A 20,636-nucleotide genomic window follows, 5' to 3' on the forward strand; every position below is an offset into this window, starting at 1 on the left:
GGTAGATTGAAAAATCCATTTCGAAAACACAGTAGGAGCATTTGACACCAAATAAAGATGACAGTCTTCTCCATTCTTGCATACATCTGGAAAACCAAATAAACAACAATGAAAAACCTCATATTTTCATTCCAAAGTTCAGAGGCTAAAACACTTGTCACCATATGGTTGTAATCTTAAATACAACATTTTAATAAATACTTGAAAAAAATGCACAGAGGACATGCTATGAGTTTAGTAAACTAACATTTAATAACAAGACGACCTGGGAATAGATGCCATACTCAGTAAGTCCGGCAGCAGCACGCCACAGAGACAAATACAGTACAGGCTGTAGTAGTACAGTACGGTACTCGAGCCAACACGAAGAATAACTCCGAGTGGCAGAATGTGACCGAAAACTGTAGGACGTTTTATAAATGTGTCAAATTCAAGCTCAAAAGGTCCTTTGCCAGGGCAGCCAGTCATATAAATGCACACCAGCGACAGGCAACCGTGACCGCTCCCAAAAGAAAAAGAAAAAAACACCATGCAAAGCGGGAGAACATTTATAGTAATCAAAACATAAGGTATGGTTTCACATAGAGTTAGAGGTAAAATATGAACATTTACTGCAAGATTTATCAGTTCAATTGAATGTAGACGGACAACAATGGAAAAATTAAGAGCTACTACACCAATGCAATGATTAAATTAGTAGAACGGACATAGAGGAAGCAGATGATCTAGCAGATGAGTTTATAGCTGGGAGAAAACTGCCCTGGCTTCCAAGTTTGGACTGGTAGCCAACATCAGAGTCCCCGTTTTATTTAAATCATGACATGCGACGTGGTTTCAAGTCAAATCCAGAGATGCATTTGAACATCATACAAGCAGCCCTCCTTTTTCAGCCAGTTTGTGTGTCACACATGAAAAGCATACACAGACCAGCTTATTGCGTGTCAACGTGTAAAAGTCCAAAGGCACTTTGGACAAAAGAAGGAGTGAGAGGATGTTCTATATCAGTGGGCCTTTTTGCACTTCAAGCATATGACAAGAGACACATCCGTCACAAGTCAAAGTTATTATAAAACATCTAATTGTCCCAGAGGGTTACCACTGGGAACAATGGCAGCATGGATACCTGGAATTACAATAAATATCTCGGCTGGTACGCAGTCTTTGGCCATGTTAGTTTCAGTGACTAAATGGAATTCAGTTTTGTGCGTATATGAACACAACTCATCTGTCACAATCAAAACACACTGAAACACAGAAGGCCTTCATCTACACACATCTATACAAAATGCCTTTCAAGATAACAGACAAGATAATAAATGATAAAATTTTAAAATACAACAAGATACCGAAGTCTCGAGACGTACATCTATCTAAGAGTTGGGTTGAATTTGTGAAGTTCACTTTAAACATTTTCATCAAGATGCTTCATCCATAATCTTATGCTTTATAGTAATTGTGTAGGGAAGACGGCATTTTGTTCTAGCATGGCTGTACGACTGTTCTTGCAAAAAGGCATGCTCGGTCGTGTGAGTTCATCTTTAAAAACAATGCTGATAAATCAACATTGTAACTAAGTAGGGCGTTTTGCAAAGTCCAATATAACTTTGAGATTCATCAAATCCAATCTCAGGTGTCACATTGCATTTGTACATGTATGAACTGTAATAGCATTTTGTAATTTAAGCCAATTTCAACCCATAAGGCCATTTGGTTGAACAGCCACAATGTCCCACACAAGCAGTTCCTCTTTAGTGTATTGCGTGCAATGTCAACTGTGGAAAAACAAAATGAGGTAAGTGACTGAAAGAGTCATTCAAATGTCAAGATCACAGTACAGTAACATAAAAGTAACTGTAAAATAACTGGAGGGACAATCGCAAGGAAAAAGCGACCCACTTGAAACATTTATGGAATGCATTCTGACTGCAGAATATAAATAATTCATTAAATCTATGGATTCATTACTGCCCCTCTGCAATAACATGAATTTAAAAAAACCTGCATATTGTTACGCAGACAATTAATAACACACTTGCACATGTGAACATAACAGTTTCATATTTCAAGTTGAAGTCTGCACGGAAATATATGTAAAATGTTAAATACTGCTACAGTTGCTAAGAACTGTCTGGCTGTTTTAGATTGGGTGGCTTGTTGTCCCCCCAATCACTCCTGAGTATTAACCTTTTCTACTGTCACACTCGGAATAATAAACTATATTATAGCTTATAACAGATGTGAGGCGATTGCTCGGCCATTGCCTCCAAATGTCTATTTAGTTCTATTATGCATTATTACACACTAATGACGGTGACAAAAACTGCTCTGCAGAAAATGTAGGGTGAGGTTCACAAACATGCTCCACTTACATTAACGTTCCATGTAAAAACAAAAATAAGTCAGTTCAGTGCATTTTTTGCATCACTTTCATCCTGTTTTCAAGTGTAAGTGGAAAACAAAAGCAGGACTCCATAAGCACTGTGTGTTTTGATACTGTTCTTTGGACAGCATGAATTTACCAGTGAGGCCTTACAGATGATTAAACAGGAGCCGACAGTCAATGAACATTCTCCATGGCATGCAGATTGCCGTAAGGCTTTGGAGGCAGTCCTCCAGAGAAAAGCCGGCATTGCTTATTGTCGACAACACGTTTGACTGCTAAGAAGAGTTCACACAGCGTCTAAGACTTGAAAATAAATCCCAAAAAGTCTCTTTTTTGTCAACATCTCGCCTTGTAACCGTGGATTTCATAAAGACCAGTGCATCTCCTCGAAGTCCTCGCCTTCAACCAAGTTCGAGTCTGTTTCCAAGAGTCTCATGATTACTGCCATGGCCGCTTCATCATTGCTGAGACTGCTGATGCCTGGTTCAACCACACTATCCAGGTCTATCTGTGAGTTCTCCCCTGTGACTGTTCAGAGAAAGTACAAGGTTACTTAGATGAGTTTCAGACCATTTCCATTCGCACGTGAGTATTGAAAACAATGCTGATAAACAAATGAGTTGAAAGGCTGTGAATACAGTGGTACCTCGACATACGAGCAATTTGAGATACGAGTAAAATTTTGAGCAAATATTTATCTTGAGATACGAGACAAATTTTGATATACGAGCATACAGCGGACGTGAGAGGCTGCTCATAAGAACATCATGGGCACTGTCATTCTGGTCGCAACTCCCTCGTGTAATGTCTCTATGAGCACTGGGCGGAGCGTTGCATTTTTTCAGTGTTTTTTTCCCATTAGTTAGAGCGAATGGCGTGTATATACTGCTTCTCGTTGGCAAGTGGTCATGCGTTATCCTATTGTGAGGACATTTCGGTGCATCATTTTCGTAATATTTTGAAGGAAATACAAAAGCAAAAAACGCTCGATAGGTTGCATCTGAAGGTCAGGGTGGAGGCGGGCAAATAGAACCAACCCGGGAGAAGAAAGGTATCAAAATTTAAAACAAAATTAGAATTAAGTTTAGTGTAAGGTTAGATTAAATTTATTTTTGAGTGTGTCTGCATTGTAATCCAAGTCCATTTAAAAAAAAATATGATATGTTACGAGTGTGTTGCCGTGCAAAAAGAAACCCCCACAGCCACCCCCCCCCCCCCCCCCCGTCCCTCTCTCCACCCTCCGCGAAATCCGTACCACTAAACAAATTTTAGTACTATTAAACCACTAGTTATTTGTTACTTTGTTAATAGATGGCGAATTAGAACTAATATTTTTTTTTCTCCAAACCAATATCCTGTTTTTGGTGTTTTTTCAGAGGTTTGGAACAAATTCATTTGTTTTTAGTTCATTTCTATGGGAACCGTTCGTTTGAGTTACGAGTAAATCGACATGCGAGCTCAGATCCGGAACAAATTAAGCTCGTATCTCGAGGTACCACTGTATATATGAAAGAATATCTTAGATCTATTTCAATATGCACTTGAAGAAATGTTTATTCATGTTTTCATTCATTTTCTGAACCGCATATCCCCACAGGAGTCGCGGGGGGAGCTGGAGCCTATTCCAGCCAACTATGGGCACCAGGCAGGGGACACCCTGAATTGGTGGCCAGTCAATTGCAGGGCACAACCAGGCACACAACAATTCACGTCCACACATACATAGGAGAAATTTGGAGTGCTCAACAATCCTACTCTGCTTTTTTTAGGTGAACCTGTGGTGTTTATATGACCCGGAAAACAGAACAACACCTAAATTATAGAATTTACCCATCAGTGTCTCCCCTTCACGAAATTGAGCTCCCTGGGGTTCTTCATCTGAGCTAGAATTCTCTGGTATCTCTATATCTGTTGCACTCCCATTTGGCACCTAGATAGCAAAAGACACGGTGAAGAAGGAAAAAAAAGACAATTGTGGGGGCTCAATCTAACTTGATGATGCAAGAGAGTAGCATATGAAATTAAGTAAGTACTGTATTTTCTAGACTATAATAAGTCACACTATTTTTATACTGTGAATTACTACTCAAGTGTGAGTCTTATAATGTTTAATTATACAACAAATGGGGGACTCTATGCCTACATTTTCTTCCAAAAATTCAATTTATAGTCCAGTGTTTTTCCTTTGTCTGACACATAATTAGTCTAGTTCAAATTATACTCCATATCAATATACTATATAGTCTGTAAATAAGGTATGGTAATATATTTACTATATTTTATGTTGTCCTGCAAAATATATAACTAAACACATGACCCACCGACTAAATTTAAAAAAAGTGAATGATCACTTACAATGTTGTTGACTTGGTTTTGACTTGTTGCGAGAGGAGATTTGTCCATTGGCAGACTAAATGGGCTCACATTTCCACTGGAGGGTGATGAGTTCATTCTAAAAGGAGCACATTAGGTCAACTTGTTTTTTTTCCCCAAGAGATGTTTAGAAGAACTCAAGTTAAAATGCAAAAAATAAAAGATGGAAAATTAAGTACAAATTTGCCATAATGATTTTCTACCTGTTAAAGTCAAGCAGTTCATTGGCAATTTGGGTCCCAATGGTTCCAGCATAAATCATGGTTCCCGGAGTAGTAGAGATGCCTGGTATTGCTGGAAGAGATTTCTTCCCATTGTCTAAAATGAACAAATGAGACTAACCCTTAAGCATACTTGAACCTTAAATATTTCTATAGAATAAAGTTACTAAAGTTAACTAACCTCCTGAAGTCTTAGAAGACTGTTCAGTCTTCCCTGACCGACTTGTTTGACTGTGATAATACATGTAGCAAAAGGAGACACGCTGATAAAGAATCTACTCTATTTACGCAAGAAAAAAACTGGTGATGTGAAGAAGCATCTACTTACGATATCACTGTGTTTGTTGACACAATATATTCAACTTCTTTGGTCCAAGGGTTTACAAAACTAAACCACTGACTTTGTAGGGTAACAAACGAACCATATTTTGTTTTGAATTTGTAGCGATTTGTTTCTATTTTCTCTTTACTCCGCAGCACTGAGAATCAAAAGTCACGTTTAGAAGAAAAAAAACAATTGTGATGCCATAGACTAACGACTAAGAAAGTATTTGACCTTTTCGATGACGGTCGGCTAAATGTGGTAAGTCGTCTTGATGGAAGTACTCGTAGCATGAAGTTCCAAGCAATTCTTGGGGCAGGTAACCGAGAATGGCTGTTGCTCTGTTGAGTTTAATTCAAGATTAATACATTCTATACTTGTTAGTATTTTCCTAGTCACCTGCCCCCAAATTTTAAAAGATGTAAGCACTCCAATTCCAATTCACCTTTGATCGACAAAGGTGAACTTGCCATCCATTGTATAGCGTGTGATGAACTCTGTGGGCTTGACCCGGAAATCTCCATTCACTTGTGAAGACGATTGAGAGTGGATGCGGCCCACGGCAACCAGGCAGCTGAAGAGAGAGCTATCCTGCTTATCTGCATCACCCTCACCCTCTGCTTCCAGCTGGCTAGAATTCCAACTGCGCATGTAGCCTGTGCAGTGCACTGTACAGTACTTCTGAGACTCTGCAAGCACACAGGTGCATATTGGACGGACGTACTACATGTCTTTGAGTAGGGGTCAGAACGTGGGGTCTTGCAGAAGGTGCTATTCATGCCAACACAATGCTCCTAATGCTTGACGGTACTCGGACGTTTCGTCGAAAGACGTTTGGTCGACCGGATGTTTGGTCGACCGGACTTTTGGTAGAATGGATGTTTGGTAGAATGGATGTTTGGTCGCCGGGTTGTTACTGTTGAAACCAGCTCTCAAAATTATAATCATGAGAGGGAGAGAGGGAGTTTAATATCTAAATATCTAATATCAAAATATCAACAGTAAACTGTCATAATTTGACAGCGAGTGAACCCAGCGACCAAACGTCCGGTCGACCAAACGTCCGGTCGACGGAACGTCCGGTCACGATGCTGGACAGACCAATCAGTCAAGATAGTGTGCTCAGTGGTTCCTTAGTGACAAAGAAACCTGAGACCAATCCTTGCCTATCTGCCCAAGTCCCCCTAAGATGTTTACTGCACAAATGCTTCTCTTTACTTTTTGAAAAGAATCAAAATCATTTTACTACCTTTCTTTTTGGAAGTGCTGGCTTGGAATTCATCCTCCTCAACTTTGACAGAGTTTTTGTTGCACTTCATGCGGCAGAAGAAGGAACGGCGTGCACCTGAACACAGTCGTGCTGCGCCGACTGGGAGTTCAGCCTGGACCTGCAAACCCGCTAGAGATACAAAGACATAAATACATACAACATTCTCTCGCACACGTACATTGATAATGAGAAAACAATTGTTTTACTTTTTGCATCTATGAGACGTTCACGGGGGTACAGTTCAGAGGCTGAGAGCTGCTCCTTCACTTTGCCAATGTCTTTAGGGTGGACATAATCAAATAAGCTTTGTCCAATCAGTTCTACCTACAGGATGAAATTATAGTTTAGCAACCTAACCAAAATGCGACCCAAAACGCTGAATCCCAAAAATTAAAATGAAATTAGTACTTTAAAACGTAAAATCACACTGGGTGAACTGAATGTTTTATTTAATTTCTGTTGTGAGATAATGGCTTTGTAAACATGGACCACACAATTTATTATGAAAACTTACACAATACCATATTCAATACAAAAGTTTGATAAATATTTTTTAAAAAAAACTAGTGATTAACACTGTTACAGTTGTTTAACTGACTCTTTTAGTGTTTTGGTTTATAGTGATGTCAACCTATACAGCATCATCAAATCTAAACATTTTGATAGTTTGATAAAACTCTTGTAAGGAATATGTTAATGTGGTCCTGTATGGTGGTCATAATGTGTTCTTCCTCATTGGTGTGAACTCTCATGGTTCAGGCACAGTTAAAGAAAAAAAAACAGTATAGAGGGGAAAAAAAACAAGTGTTACCCGACTATAATTTAAAATCTTCGTGATGGACTCAGAGACAAAAACAATTTTCCCACGGTCACAGCCGACTACAAACAGGAAGCCATCTGCAGCCTGCACAACAACAAAAAAAGATAAACTAAAGAATGTGTTCCAGTGTGATGGCAATTTTAAGAAAATATGGGGATGGTTAGTCTAACTTCAGGATATCACTTCCATGCCCATACCTCCCTTTGCTAACAAGAAAGCCATGGCTGTTTCTAAGGAACTGGTCATGTTTTTTTTTAATTTACGACTTTCCAAAATCGTTGGAAAGGGGCCTTAACTCCTACGACTCAAGAGTGGTAAATATTTCTGTGCTGGTAGGAGAAAGCTAGACAGATGAAAAACAAGCTATGAGTTTGAGGTGTGGAGTATATATGTAGCTAACATAAATTTATCTACTGTTTACGTGGTTATTTTAGAAAGTACACTACTCTACTTGGAAAGGACATTACCATTTGTAAAGTCAGTTTATTCCATGAATAATGGCATAAATCGCAGTATTGGTGATGACTAAAGCTAAATGGTAACATTACCTACTCTAGCATATGATGCTAGTTTAAGCTTGAATATGATCGATGATAATCATTCAAGAGCCAATTTACCATATCAGCTGAAAACATGCCCTCTTCTCCTTTTTTGTTCTTAGTAAAGCAAGTAAAGGGCTAATATTGTTTTATTTACACCATATGTTATTGGTGGCTAGCTTTGGTTTGAACTCTCGACCCCAAGAATGTGAGGCTGACGCACGAACCACTCTTCATTCATTCATTTATTTATTCCTTTTCTGAACCACTTTATCCTCATTATGAGCCTATCCTAGCTAACTTTGGGCACGAGACGGGGGACACCCTGAATTGGTGGCCACCCAATCGCAGGACACGAGGAGGTAGACAACCATTCACTCTCATACCTAGAGGCAATTTAAAGTGTTCAACCAGCCTACCCTGCTTGTTTTTGGGATGTAAGAGGAAATCGGACTACCTGGAGAAACCCCACACACGCCCAGGGTGAACATGCAAACTTCACAGTGAGAACCCGCCTGGGATTGAACTCTCCAACCCAGGACTGTGAGGGCGACGTGCTAACCACTCTTCATTCAGTTACATGATTAAAAATAATTAAAAAAAATATATAAAAAAATAAGAAGCATTTGTTACAAAGTAAAATAATAATAATGACAACAATAAAGGCCCAGTGCCTGAATGGTTAGCGTGTTAGCCTCACAGTTCTGGGGTCCTGGGTTCAGATCCAGGTCATGTCCATCCGTGTGGAGTTTGCATGTTCTCGCCGGGCCTGCGTGCGTTTAACGGTACTCCGGTTTCCTTCCACATTCCAAAAAAAGCATGGTAGGATGATTATACACTCTAAATTGCCCCTAGGTTTGGGTATAAGTGTGCATGGTTGCCCGTCTCTTTGTGCCCTCCGATCGGCTGGCCACCGATTCAGGGTGTTCCCCGCCTGGAGACAGCTGGGATAGGCTCCAGCACCCCCGCAACCCTAATGGGGATAAAGCGGTTCAGAAAATGAGATGAGTTGAGATTTTATCTACTGCAACATGGTACCTAGCACTGTACCATTATGCCACTATTTAGGTTTGACTGTTTGGACACGGAAGTAAGAATTCGCCTATAATGACGTATCCACTATCCATCCCCATAATGAGGTCAGGTAGACATTAAATCTGGATATGAAATACATGAAAGCCTCTGAATTAGAAAGAAAATGCCACGTTAGTGTGAATCAAGTTAGACCCTGCCTATTGTTACCTTTAAAATAAGGTGTTTGAGTTCCTCATCAGGCAGGAATGATGGTTTGTAGTTGGTGTCAGAAAAAGAAATTGCAGAACCTGTAATATGGGGACAGTTTAAAACCAATACAGCTTTTCTAGATGACAAATGGGCCAATTCAATCATATGCTCATTTATCAAATTCTTTTGATAACCATCTCTTCACTTCCTCTCGTCCATGTTTAGAGCAGAAGACCACATAAAACATCAGTGATTACTGGGTAACAAGCAGTCACTACGCTGTTGTGTTTGAGTATCTGTTTAAACAGGGCCACAGACTGCTTCACAGTTTGAATCCCATGTGAATTCTTTTAAATTTAGTATAATTTTTGGTCATAAATTGAAACCAAAATTCAAAAGCAATGTCTGATTTTCAATGGGTAATTTTCTTTTTTGGGGTGAATATGACAATGATATGTAGATTTTTCTTTCATAGTATATTATAGTAACACTTAAGCACATATTACATGTTTTGCACATCTCAAATTGTAATGTTTTTATCAGTGGGAATGCATTGTACTGTGGTTGCAATAAACCTGAGCACAATACTTGTGAAGTGCATAAATATATATGCACTGTAGGAGCACCCTTCAGTTGCTGATATTTTGTGCTGGGATTTGACAGGGTATACCAATCATCTGTAGTCATGGTTACAAGTAAGATCTGGTACCTCTGAGGGATTTCAGATGCTGTACAGCCATTCTGAGCACAGTGAGTTTGTCAAGCTTCCGAGACATTGGGTTACAAGTTGGAATCATATCTGACAGCTTGTCAATCAAAGTGTTCATTTTGTCCCGCCTTCTCTTTTCAATTTGGCTGTGTGGCTCTCTGCAAGGACAAAAAAAAAGATATTTTAACACCCTGTCCCTCCTTCAATGAAACAAGAAAAATATCATTTCCACAAGATAGAGTAAAGAGTGGTGTTGACTACCTAAAACATTTCATTTTGGCTTGCTGGTCATCTCCATCGGAGCTATATGTAGGGGAAAAAAATGAGATTGCAATTTAAAACACTGTGGAAGTAAGAAGGGACAAATTAGCAAAACAGTATGTTGGATGATGATGATGTCACTAAGTGGTCTCCAAGACCAGTTAATATGGCTCTATGATTAGGCAAGTATAGGAAATATGTTGAGAATAATTGATAGTCTTCCCTCGATTATCGTGAATTAGCTTCTGGATTTTTTTCTGCTGTTAATTAATTATTTTATTATTATTATCATTTTTTTAAGTTCATAAAAATGTGAAAATCCACGCTGAAACTCGTAAGCAGAAGCCACTCTTGCTACTAGGACTCAGCACTGAAGAAAAAAAAGGTATTTATAATAGGGGTGACCCTACTCTGCGATTTTTCGTTTATCGTGGCCATGTCTGGTCTACATTAACTGTGATATTCGAGGGATTACTGGAATTAACAAAGTGTTTTGTCATAGTAAATCTTATAGTAGTCCAAATCTTCTGATTTCCGACACTCCAAAGAAATCCTCCTTAAAATCTTTTGGTTTGATCAAAATAAGATCTGATTTTATTTTGTGCGCAAATGAGGAATGAGCAAACATCACCATTACCATTATTTATTGCTTTGCCACATTGAGTGTGTGTGCTAGACCTTTTCATTATTTAACACTGGCTTAGTCCCAACATTGTCCAGATAAGTAAACATGTATCAATGGTGGCCTAAAAAAAATCTGAATCACAGACTGATGTTATATTATCTCCCTGAATAATCATTAAATTATTCCGAATTACTTGTCAGGTTCCTTTGATTGCTTTTCCCCTGTTTGCGCAGCTTCCAGGTTTGGTTTTCATATTTACCCATTTAACTAATCACATTTCAGCCATTATTTGTTGCCAGGGTCAAAACATTTGACTAATGACCGCTTTAACCAAGTGATACATGACAAGTGTCAATGAAAAGTTATTAACTATGACATGGGAAACAAAACAAGGCTTTAGCCGGCTTTTTTGAAAATAATAAATTATTTGTTTTTTCATCATTATGCTTGCTTGTAGAGTTGTAAATGTAAGATATTCACCATTTAATAAGTTCCCGAGCCAAAGATGCTTCTGTGTCAGGCTCTCTGTTTCTATTTTTCTCTCACTCACATGGGCCATGTTATGATGCTTCTAACCTCTAAAATCTCCCCGGAATCATGGTATCTGGACTTACAGTTGTGGTCAAAAGTTTACATACACTTGTGAAGAACATAATGTCATAATGTTGGACCCTGCAGATTTGATCACTTTTTTTCTGTTCACCCAAAATAAAGTCATAAAAGAACCAAACTTCATGAATGTTTTTTGTGACAAAGAAGTATCTGTTCCAATCATTATATCAGAGAAAAATCAGTAGAAATAACTGAAAACTCAAGACAGGCATGACATTATGTTCTTCACAAGTGTATGTAAACTTTTGACCACAACTGTATTTACTTTTGTTCACCTACTTTCAATTTCATTTTCGAACTCATTGTACGATAAATACAGACGCTCCCCTACTTACGAACATTCAACTTACGAACAACGGTACATACGAACATGTCTGCAAATTGCGTTTAAGTCGAAAAATGAGCTTGATGCGCGTGAGAGTGGTGAGCGTTTCACGGGCATACAACTTGAATCGTTCGACCGTCAGTACCATTTATAAACAGAAAGATCGAGCAGCAGGACCCAAATATTGAACGTTGCACAAAGTTTGCAAATCAATTGAATGATGCCATACAGTGCTACAGCATCATTTATGATTGAAAAAAAGAAGAAAACTGTGCAATCGTCGTTAGATCGCTTCTTTCGGCCAGTTTCTAATACATAAATCTCTCTCTCTATACAGTACTGTACATATTCGCTCCATTTTATTTAATGTTTTTTTCAGTACAAACCAATGCATGTTACTTATACAAGCCTTAAACATACAAATGCACTTATATAAACCTTCAATATACTTATATAGGCCTTAAACATAAATTATAATACAAAATATAGCACTGAATCAACTTACAAACAAATTCAACTTATGAACAATCGCTCGGAACCTAACTCGTTCGTAAGTAGGGGAGCGTCTGTACCAAGTACAGAGTCTATTCGTTTACCCATTTGTTTTCCATTGAGTCTTAAGCCCTCTGACATGGGCCATACATCCCATTAGGTCAACGGTTTCAACTATGCAGAGGCACAACGTTACATAGATTTTTATTGTACAACTATAATGGTAAGGATCTTTGTGTGTCTTAGTTCTAGCATTTAATTACTAGTGAGTAAAAATTGTCACAGTGGGTCTTTAATTTGAGCGGATTATGAATAAGAAAGCCAGTCTTGATATAACATTTCAGTGGGAGATGAATAATTATGACACAATCTCTACAAATACATCCCTTTACACATCTGCAAAAAAAAAAACCTGGCATGCACCCAACCTACTCATTTTGGTCCTCTTCCATATCTGTGTTGGTGATGGGTGCCAATCTTGTATCCCTGTATGAAATAATTACATTAAGAATTCTTGGCAGGAATTTCATTTCAATGTGTTTGGAAGAATTAAATCAAAAGCATACTCATACTGGTTGTCCACACTGCCCTTTCGCTTCCGGGGCAATTCCATGTTCAAAGACATGCCACCCATTGTGGATGGTGTCATCAGGCTGGGCAGACGAATGCAGTTCATTTGGTTTTCATCTACCAGTACATCATCTGCATTAAAGAAACAATACAATAGAGGTGAAAAGGTGTAATGTTTCTTGCATCATTAAAAAACAACAACAACAGAACTTTTAATCATCCTTCTACCTCCAAAATGTGATTTCATCGCATGCTAATGTTGCACACAATAATAATAATAATAATAATAATAATAATAATAATAATAATAATAATAATCGGACACAGGTCTGAATATTTGTCATTGATATGTATTGGTATGTATTTATAAGTATTATAAAGGATTTGTCCCCATTTTAAACTCTTGGTCGCTTTTTCTGATTCTTTGCTAAATTCAGTGGTCAACTCACCTCAAACTGTGCACCCAGCTGCACTCGCATCCAATATAAAATTTGAGAAAAACTTATAGCTTGAATTAAAGAACTTCATTCACCATTTTTATTTGCCTCGCAAATCAAAATATTTAGGCCTGCAGAATCCTCTGGCGATCTGACATGCTGGCTGACAATCCATAAATTATAACTCTCCTACAAAGAGATAGATCTAACTTCACATACATTCCAAAATGTCAGCACCTAGGAGAATGTTATTTTCTGTGTTAAAACATCATTTGTTCATGGTTATATACATTTTTAAATAGCAAATTTATTAGATGTATGTAAAGCAACCAACTTTCACATGGTCATTCATACTAAACTATTACTAAAATGTGTTCATTTTAAATATCGATGTATGGGTTCGCACAACTTTTGTGTAGATATATATCGTTTACAATTATAATAACATTTATTGGAATTGCAGTAAAACAGGTTATGGGATTGAAGGTTCGATCCCAGATTTGGACCTTCTTGTTTAGAGTTTACATGTTCGCTTGGGTGGGTTTTCTCCAGGTACTCCAGTGTCCTTCCAAATCCCAAAAACATGTCTTCTAGGCTGGTTGAACATTCTGAATGGCCCCTAAATGTGAGTGTGAGCGTGAATGGTTGTGCGTCCCCTAATGCCCTGCGATTTGTTGACCACCAATTAAGGGTGTCCCCCACCCGCTGCCCATATGTAGTTGGCTGGGGGAAAGCGCCAGCACTCCCTGCGACCCTTGTGAGGATAAGATTGCCGGAAAATGAATAAACGCAGTTACCATAATAAACCTCACATATGGACTTGTTTCAGGGTTAGTGGATTACACTGCCCTAGTTTTACTTAAATACTACATGCATCTGGCAAGCTTGTGTTGCCACGGCTCAGAATCAAGTCAGTCAGAAACGTGAGAGAATGGCACGACACGAACCAAATGCAGCAGATATCTATGACATCTATTTTTAGTTATTTTCCACAGTGACCCAAATAGCAATTAACAGACCGTAGATGATCTCTTCTGATCTGCTAGATAACCAGGTTACAGATTACAGGGAATCCCAACATGAAAAATCATTAGCTAGCCACTACCTTTTTGTGTACATTAATGTGCTTATTCATTAAATTCTTGAATGAACATCTGCCATGACCTCCAATAAGCATGAGAAAATGGATGGATGCTGTGTTCATGTCCTGTTAAGATCACTTTGTAAGGTAGAATGGTTACAAAAGGTTAGCTGGTTTAACATTTCCTAACAACCTTTATGATGTGCAAGTATTTTGACCTCAATGTTATCAGTCATCAATCAATAAAATACATCTGATTTGAATTCAGTAGAAAGAATATATAAAAAATGCCTGGTCTTTCAAAGTATATAGCATTCATAAAACTATTATGCATCTGATTATTTATTATAGTTTATTGAAATTTACAGTAAACAAAATTGATATGCCATTTTGCATGAAATGAACAGTGCTTGTGTATGCCCTAACAAAACAAAAATAGATGTGATTGTGCTTCTGTGTGTACACCAGGATTAAAAATAACTCACCAAAAAAGGAAATGATGCATTTGTGAGGATTAGTGGTTCAGAAGATGACGATTTAACTCCTTTAATAATAAAATGTAAGAAAGCACACACAATACTTTTCTGATATGAATGTTTGTTATTACACAACACAAATACTGATGAATATTTTTATTATTCTGTGGCAAAATTCAATACCACGTTACACAGCGTTCCATCCAACTTGACCACAAATCATGTGGTCAATTTATGTAATGGGTGAATAAATTAATTAAGGTTAAGTCACTGATTTCCAAGGTTTGTCGAGTTGTCATGTTATCCAGCAGTCTTTCTATGTTCTTGCGGATCAGCTAATGGGGAGGGCGACAACTTTGTGTGTGTGTGGGGTAAGTGCACAAACAACAGGAAAAAAAACAAGTCCCACACATAATAGCAATTATTTATTATTATAACAACTTTTCTCATTTCAAGTAGGAGGGCGAGATTGAAAATGTTAATATTTTTTACTCTGACGGACCGGCACTAGGTAGCTCGCGGACCGGTATCAGTCCACGGACCGGTGGTTGCGGACCCCTGATGTAATCTTCAAAGTGTGAAGCAGGGAAAAATAACATGTTATACTTGAGCATTGTTTTAGCAAGAAAACACATTTAGATCATGGATCGAATTATTTACATTAGAGCAGGGGTCTCGAACTCAATTTACCTGGGGGCCGCTAGAGGCCGAGTCTGGGTGAGACTGGGCCGCATCAGGATTTCCACAAGAAAAGCACTGATAAAACTTTCCAACGTTATCAAATAGTCCATGAGCCATTTGGGATCACGTAGCACAGGATCAATCAACTCACAAACGGCGTAGCTAGCTTTGACTGCTGCATTACTGTCTTTGGTAGCCTTCTTGAAGAGATCCTGTTGCCTCAGAAGACGTGTTTTAAGACTGGCAACCTGGTTGGCTCTCTCATCTCCCTGGTATTTTTCGTACTCCTCAGCATGTCTCATAGTACAATTACGTTTCAAATTGTATTCCTTGTGCACCGCAACTTTTTCAGTGTAAATGAGACACGTCGGGGTGCCCCTGTGTTCAACAAAGAAATATTGCACTCCCCACTTTTCTTGAAACTGTCTGTGCTCATCACCGACCTTTCTCTTCACGGCAGGCTTTGAAAGAGACATCTCTGGGGCTCTGTAATATGTTTTTCCACTTGGAATGAGTCTCGGGTTGATCTTTCACATTCAGTCGCGCGGGTTTGTGGCGCATGTGCACTTTCGCTCTCCGTTTCAATCGCGGATATGGCTACAGACACTGACACAGGCTGGATCACGGATCATAGCGCCTCATTCAGTTCTATGCTGAGAGCAGCGGAGGAGTGTGCGCGCCGAGCGGAGTGATCGGCCTCACGGCTTCTCCTCCGCCCAGCTGATTGGAGGAATGAGTGAGTGAGCGAGGCACTGGACAGCCCGGCCGATGTCCCGCCCTCCAGAGCCGTATACCTCACCGTGATTGGTTCATTCAGCTCCGAACCAAAGTTCCCTCTAATTTTTTGTTGGTCTGAGCAGAAAGACAACCTCCCTGAGCGCACTGAGTACCAGTGTGAGCGACATCATCGGTACTCGGATGATTCGCCTAAAGACGTTTCGCCGACGGACGTTTGACAGACAGGCAGGTCGCCGAATGGACGTTCCACCGAACGTTCATTCGGCCGAACAGAGGTTTCGCCGAAACGGGATTCGAACGCTCGCCCCGCCGGATCGTGTGTGTACAAGTTTTTCAACCTCGGCCCGCGGGCCATATACGGCCCGTTAGGATTTTTAATCCGGCCCGCCGCCGGTGTTGTCCAAATTATAGTAAAAATCAATGTTCGTCTACCATCAATGGCAGTCCGGGAATAAGCACTCTTGGGCAGGCAGATGTAGCAGAACCGAGCCGTAAAATGACAGCAATCGGGTCAAATCCATCCTAAAACAGCATTTAATGATTAAATACAAATACTGGATGATATCGCGATGGAGGCAAAAAAATGTCTATAGACGTCCATTCGCCAAACGGCTCAAAATGCTCTCAAATTCGGTCAAATCCAGCTGAAAACAGCGTTTAATGATTAAATACAAATACTAGTATTTGTATTTAATCATTAAACTAACAAATACTAGTACGACCTGTCCGTCTGTCAAACGTCCGTCGGCGAAACGTCTTTAGGCGAATCATCCGGTCACGACATCATCAATGCTCGCTATCGGCACACCAGTATCACACCTGCCACAAGCAGGTGCATGTCAATGTTCCCTCTAATTTTTCATGTAAAACATGCTGTAAAACAAGAAAAACATGAGTGGACAGAGCTACTGCCACTGGCTGCCACTTAAACGGCGCCATCATGGGGAAAGGGGTAAAAAAATAAAAAAATAAATAAAAAAATTAAAAAAATAAAAATCGATCTTTCATATTAAGACGGGGGCCGCAAATTATCGTCCCGCGGGCCGCAGTTGGCCCGCGGGCCGCAAGTTTGAGACCCCTGCATTAGAGCATTTCATAACCCCCAAAAAGATTTGTGTCGTTTACAAACTTATTAGAGCCTTTAAACCAAGAAAACATGTCCTTACTTAAGACAATCAAAGAGTGGCAGCGTCTCATGACTGTTTCCAAAATAATAGTTTTACAATAATGCAAAACTAAAGACAATAATAGTCTTTATATTTCAGTCTAAGGAAGCTTCGTCGTGCATTTTTTCGCAGGGATTCTAAAACATTGCTTTCCACAAGCATGAAAGTTAATTTTGATTCCATTTTAAAAATAAAAATAAAAGGCAGTCATGTACATTTCTATTGATGTTTTTTTTTTAAACTCAGCTTTGCTGTTTTTGCTAACTTTGAGCAGGCTGCCTCTCGACACCATCAATTTAATACAAATGATGAAGGAACACACACTATACATTTTAAGTTAGTATTATTGGAATTAAACAGGCAACCTGCTGTCAACCCTACTACGGGCTACTAAATTGTCGAAAATAGATGAAATGTGTACTTTTTTGAGAGCTGAAAAACAGGCCTGGCTACATTGCTAAGCTAGCATTTGCTTGATTGTGTTTGTCTTTCAAGGATACTCATAGGAAATGCTCGGCTTCCATTTCAAATGTCGTTTTGACAACCGGCAAATCGACACGGGCTAATTCCACGCAAAACTCTGTCAATGCAAAATATAATAAAACCTTTGCACCAATAGTGAGAAGGACGACTTTGCTCTACTGATCTACTGACCTACTTTTGGAAAAGCTCAAAGTTACGGTCAATCCTTGTGAAAGAAACAAGCGGAAGCGACAAAGCACATCACGCTCCACACATAAATGCCAAAGCGTCAATATGAGAAGTACACGTAGAGATGTTCAAATGGAATAAAAATGTACGAGACAAGTGATTTACCTCCTATTTCGCCGTCCGTTCTGTCACCGTCGCCGGCGGCAGGATGCCTGGCCGACATGGCTGAAGCCGGTGCTGGAGCCGAGGACGCCAATGCATAGAGAAGGCAGTCGGGAAAAAGGTCGGGAATGGCCTTTTATCCGTACTAAAGCGACGAATCCAATTGATAATATACGCTACATTGTTTCACAGCTGTCGTGTTTTCTACAGGGAACGAAGGATTCCTCGTTTTTTTTCATTTTACGATGGGGAACAAGCGCGGATGAGATGACACAGATTGTGTCTCCTCCTACCGGATCCCTACCAGTTTCTCAACTCCTGTCCAAAACACTTCATGCATTTTTGCTTCAACTCTTACTGGTTTAAAGTGAATTGGAACTGTAGAGATGTATTATGATCATCTGAGTGTTAAGACCTACCGTATCCATGCATGTACATCTATGTGTTTGTATGTATGTGCTTATATATATATATATATATATATATATATATATATATATATATATATATATATATATATATATATATATATATATATATATATATATATATATATATATATATATATATATATATATATATATATATATATATATATATATATATAATATATATATTATATATAATATATAATATACTATATATGTGTATATGTATATATATTTCAGCAACACGCTTATTTATTTATATATTTATTCATGTACTAATTTATTAACTTACTTATTACCTATCTATTTATGTCTAAAATGCCTTTCCTATTTTTGCATCCTCACCTCTCTTGCTACTGTGACAACGAAATTTCCCGAATACGGGATGAATAAAGTTATCCAATCCAATCCAATTATACAATGCCTAATGGCAGAGGTGGAAAGTAAAGAATTTTTTGTGTGGCTTTAATTTTTTGATGAGTTTTTAAAATTATTGAAAAAAATATTCTTTCATTTTCTGTATAGCTTATCCTCACAAGGATCGCGGGGGGTGCTGGAGCCTATCCCAGGCACCAGGCAGGGGACATCCTGAATTGGTGGCCAGCTTGGGTTCGAACTCTCGACCCCAGGACTGTGAGAATGACACGCTAAGCACTCTTCATTCCTTCATTTACTCATTTTCTGAACCGCTTTATCCTCATTAGGGTCGCAGGGGTGCTGGAGCCTATCTCAGCTGACTTCGGGCACGAGGCGGGGGACATCCTAAATTGGTGGCCACCCAATCGCAGGGCACGCGGAGGTAGACAACCGTTCACTCTCACACTTATACCTAGAGGCAATTTAGAGTGTTCAACCAACCTATACCCTGCGTGTTTTTGGGATGTAAGAGGAAATCGAAGTACCTGGAGAAAACCCACGCACGTCCACGGTGAAAATGCAAACTTCACACAGTGAGAACCCACCTGGGATTGAACTCTCCAACCCAGGACTGTGAGGCTGACGCGCTAACCACTCTTCATTCAGTTACATGATTAAAATATGTTTAAAAAATGAATAAAAACAACACAAAAATTATAAAAACTCTAGAAGCATTTGTTACAAAGTAAAATAATAATAATGAAAATAATAAAGGCCTGGCAGATAAGTGGTTACCGCGTTGGCCTCACAGCTCTGGGGTCCTGGGTTCAAATCCAGGTTGCTACACCTATGTGGAATTTGCATGTTCAACCTGGGCCTGCCTGGGCTTTCTCCAGGTATACTCCGGTTTCCTCCCACATTCCAAAGACATGCATGGTAGCCTGATTGGACACTCTAAATTGCCCCGAGGTATGGGTGTGAGTGTGCACGGTTGTCCATCCCTGCGATCGATTGGCCACCAATTCAGGGTGTCCCCTGCCTATGGCCCGGAGTCTGCTGGGATAGGCTCCATCACCCCCCATGACCCTTGTGAGGATAAAGCGGTTTAGAAAATGAATGAATGAATGAACGATAATAATGAAAAAATGTGAGCAAGAAGGGAGGTGTGGGGGGGATAATTTTGCATCTGTCTACCAGGAATAGTAATTTTCACTTTAATTCCATTTTGATGAGCTGCTTTTAACTTTTTTGGAACAGATTTTTACACCTGTACTTTTACTTGAGTAAATTTTCCTCAATGTAACAGTACTTCTTGAGTTGATTTTTTAGTACTTTCCCACCCCTTCCTAATGCATTAATTGATTGAAGACTTATTGGTGCCTGTGTTGCATGTAGGTTACGAATTAGCCACTAGAATGCATGCATGCATATATATAATATAAATGGCCTTTATTCAAACAACACAGAATTATTGCAAGTCAGAGGAGGCACAAAATGTGTCTGCAATAATCAAGGAACACTTCCCACTGCGACCACTAGATAGTAGACTAGTCCTGATTAAAAAAATTGAAATGATGAGCATTTGTAGCGTTTGTAAGGTAATTTTGGTTGTATTCATGTACATTTATTATGTAATAATTTTTGTCAGTTTATTCTATTGCTTCAATTAGATTAACTGCTTTTAACTGAAAAATTCAAACCAATTTAAAGTTT

General features: G+C 39.0%; 1 protein-coding gene across 2 annotated transcripts; it reads right to left on the reverse strand.

Moving 5' to 3' along the window:
• Positions 1-229: 229 nt before the first annotated feature.
• Positions 230-18,455, reverse strand: bmal2 (basic helix-loop-helix ARNT like 2). 2 transcript variants are annotated; one of them, XM_077595999.1, is made up of 17 exons: positions 18,142-18,455; positions 12,749-12,878; positions 12,609-12,662; positions 10,123-10,164; positions 9,862-10,019; positions 9,171-9,250; positions 7,381-7,473; positions 6,776-6,893; positions 6,549-6,698; positions 5,745-5,988; positions 5,534-5,640; positions 5,306-5,456; positions 5,159-5,208; positions 4,960-5,074; positions 4,739-4,835; positions 4,214-4,313; positions 230-2,911 (listed from the first exon to the last, which is right to left on the reverse strand). In XM_077595999.1, the coding sequence occupies exons 1-17, from the start codon at positions 18,197-18,199 to the stop codon at positions 2,748-2,750; spliced, it is 1,911 nt and encodes a 636-aa protein (XP_077452125.1). In that variant the 5' UTR covers positions 18,200-18,455; the 3' UTR covers positions 230-2,747. The 2 variants fall into 2 exon arrangements, with proteins under 2 accessions (XP_077452125.1, XP_077452124.1); XM_077595998.1 differs by having other exon boundaries at positions 12,743-12,878; positions 18,142-18,454.
• Positions 18,456-20,636: the final 2,181 nt, after the last annotated feature.

Source organism: Stigmatopora argus, chromosome 3, assembly GCF_051989625.1.
Source record: "Stigmatopora argus isolate UIUO_Sarg chromosome 3, RoL_Sarg_1.0, whole genome shotgun sequence".
NCBI classification, from domain to species: Eukaryota; Metazoa; Chordata; class Actinopteri; order Syngnathiformes; family Syngnathidae; genus Stigmatopora; species Stigmatopora argus.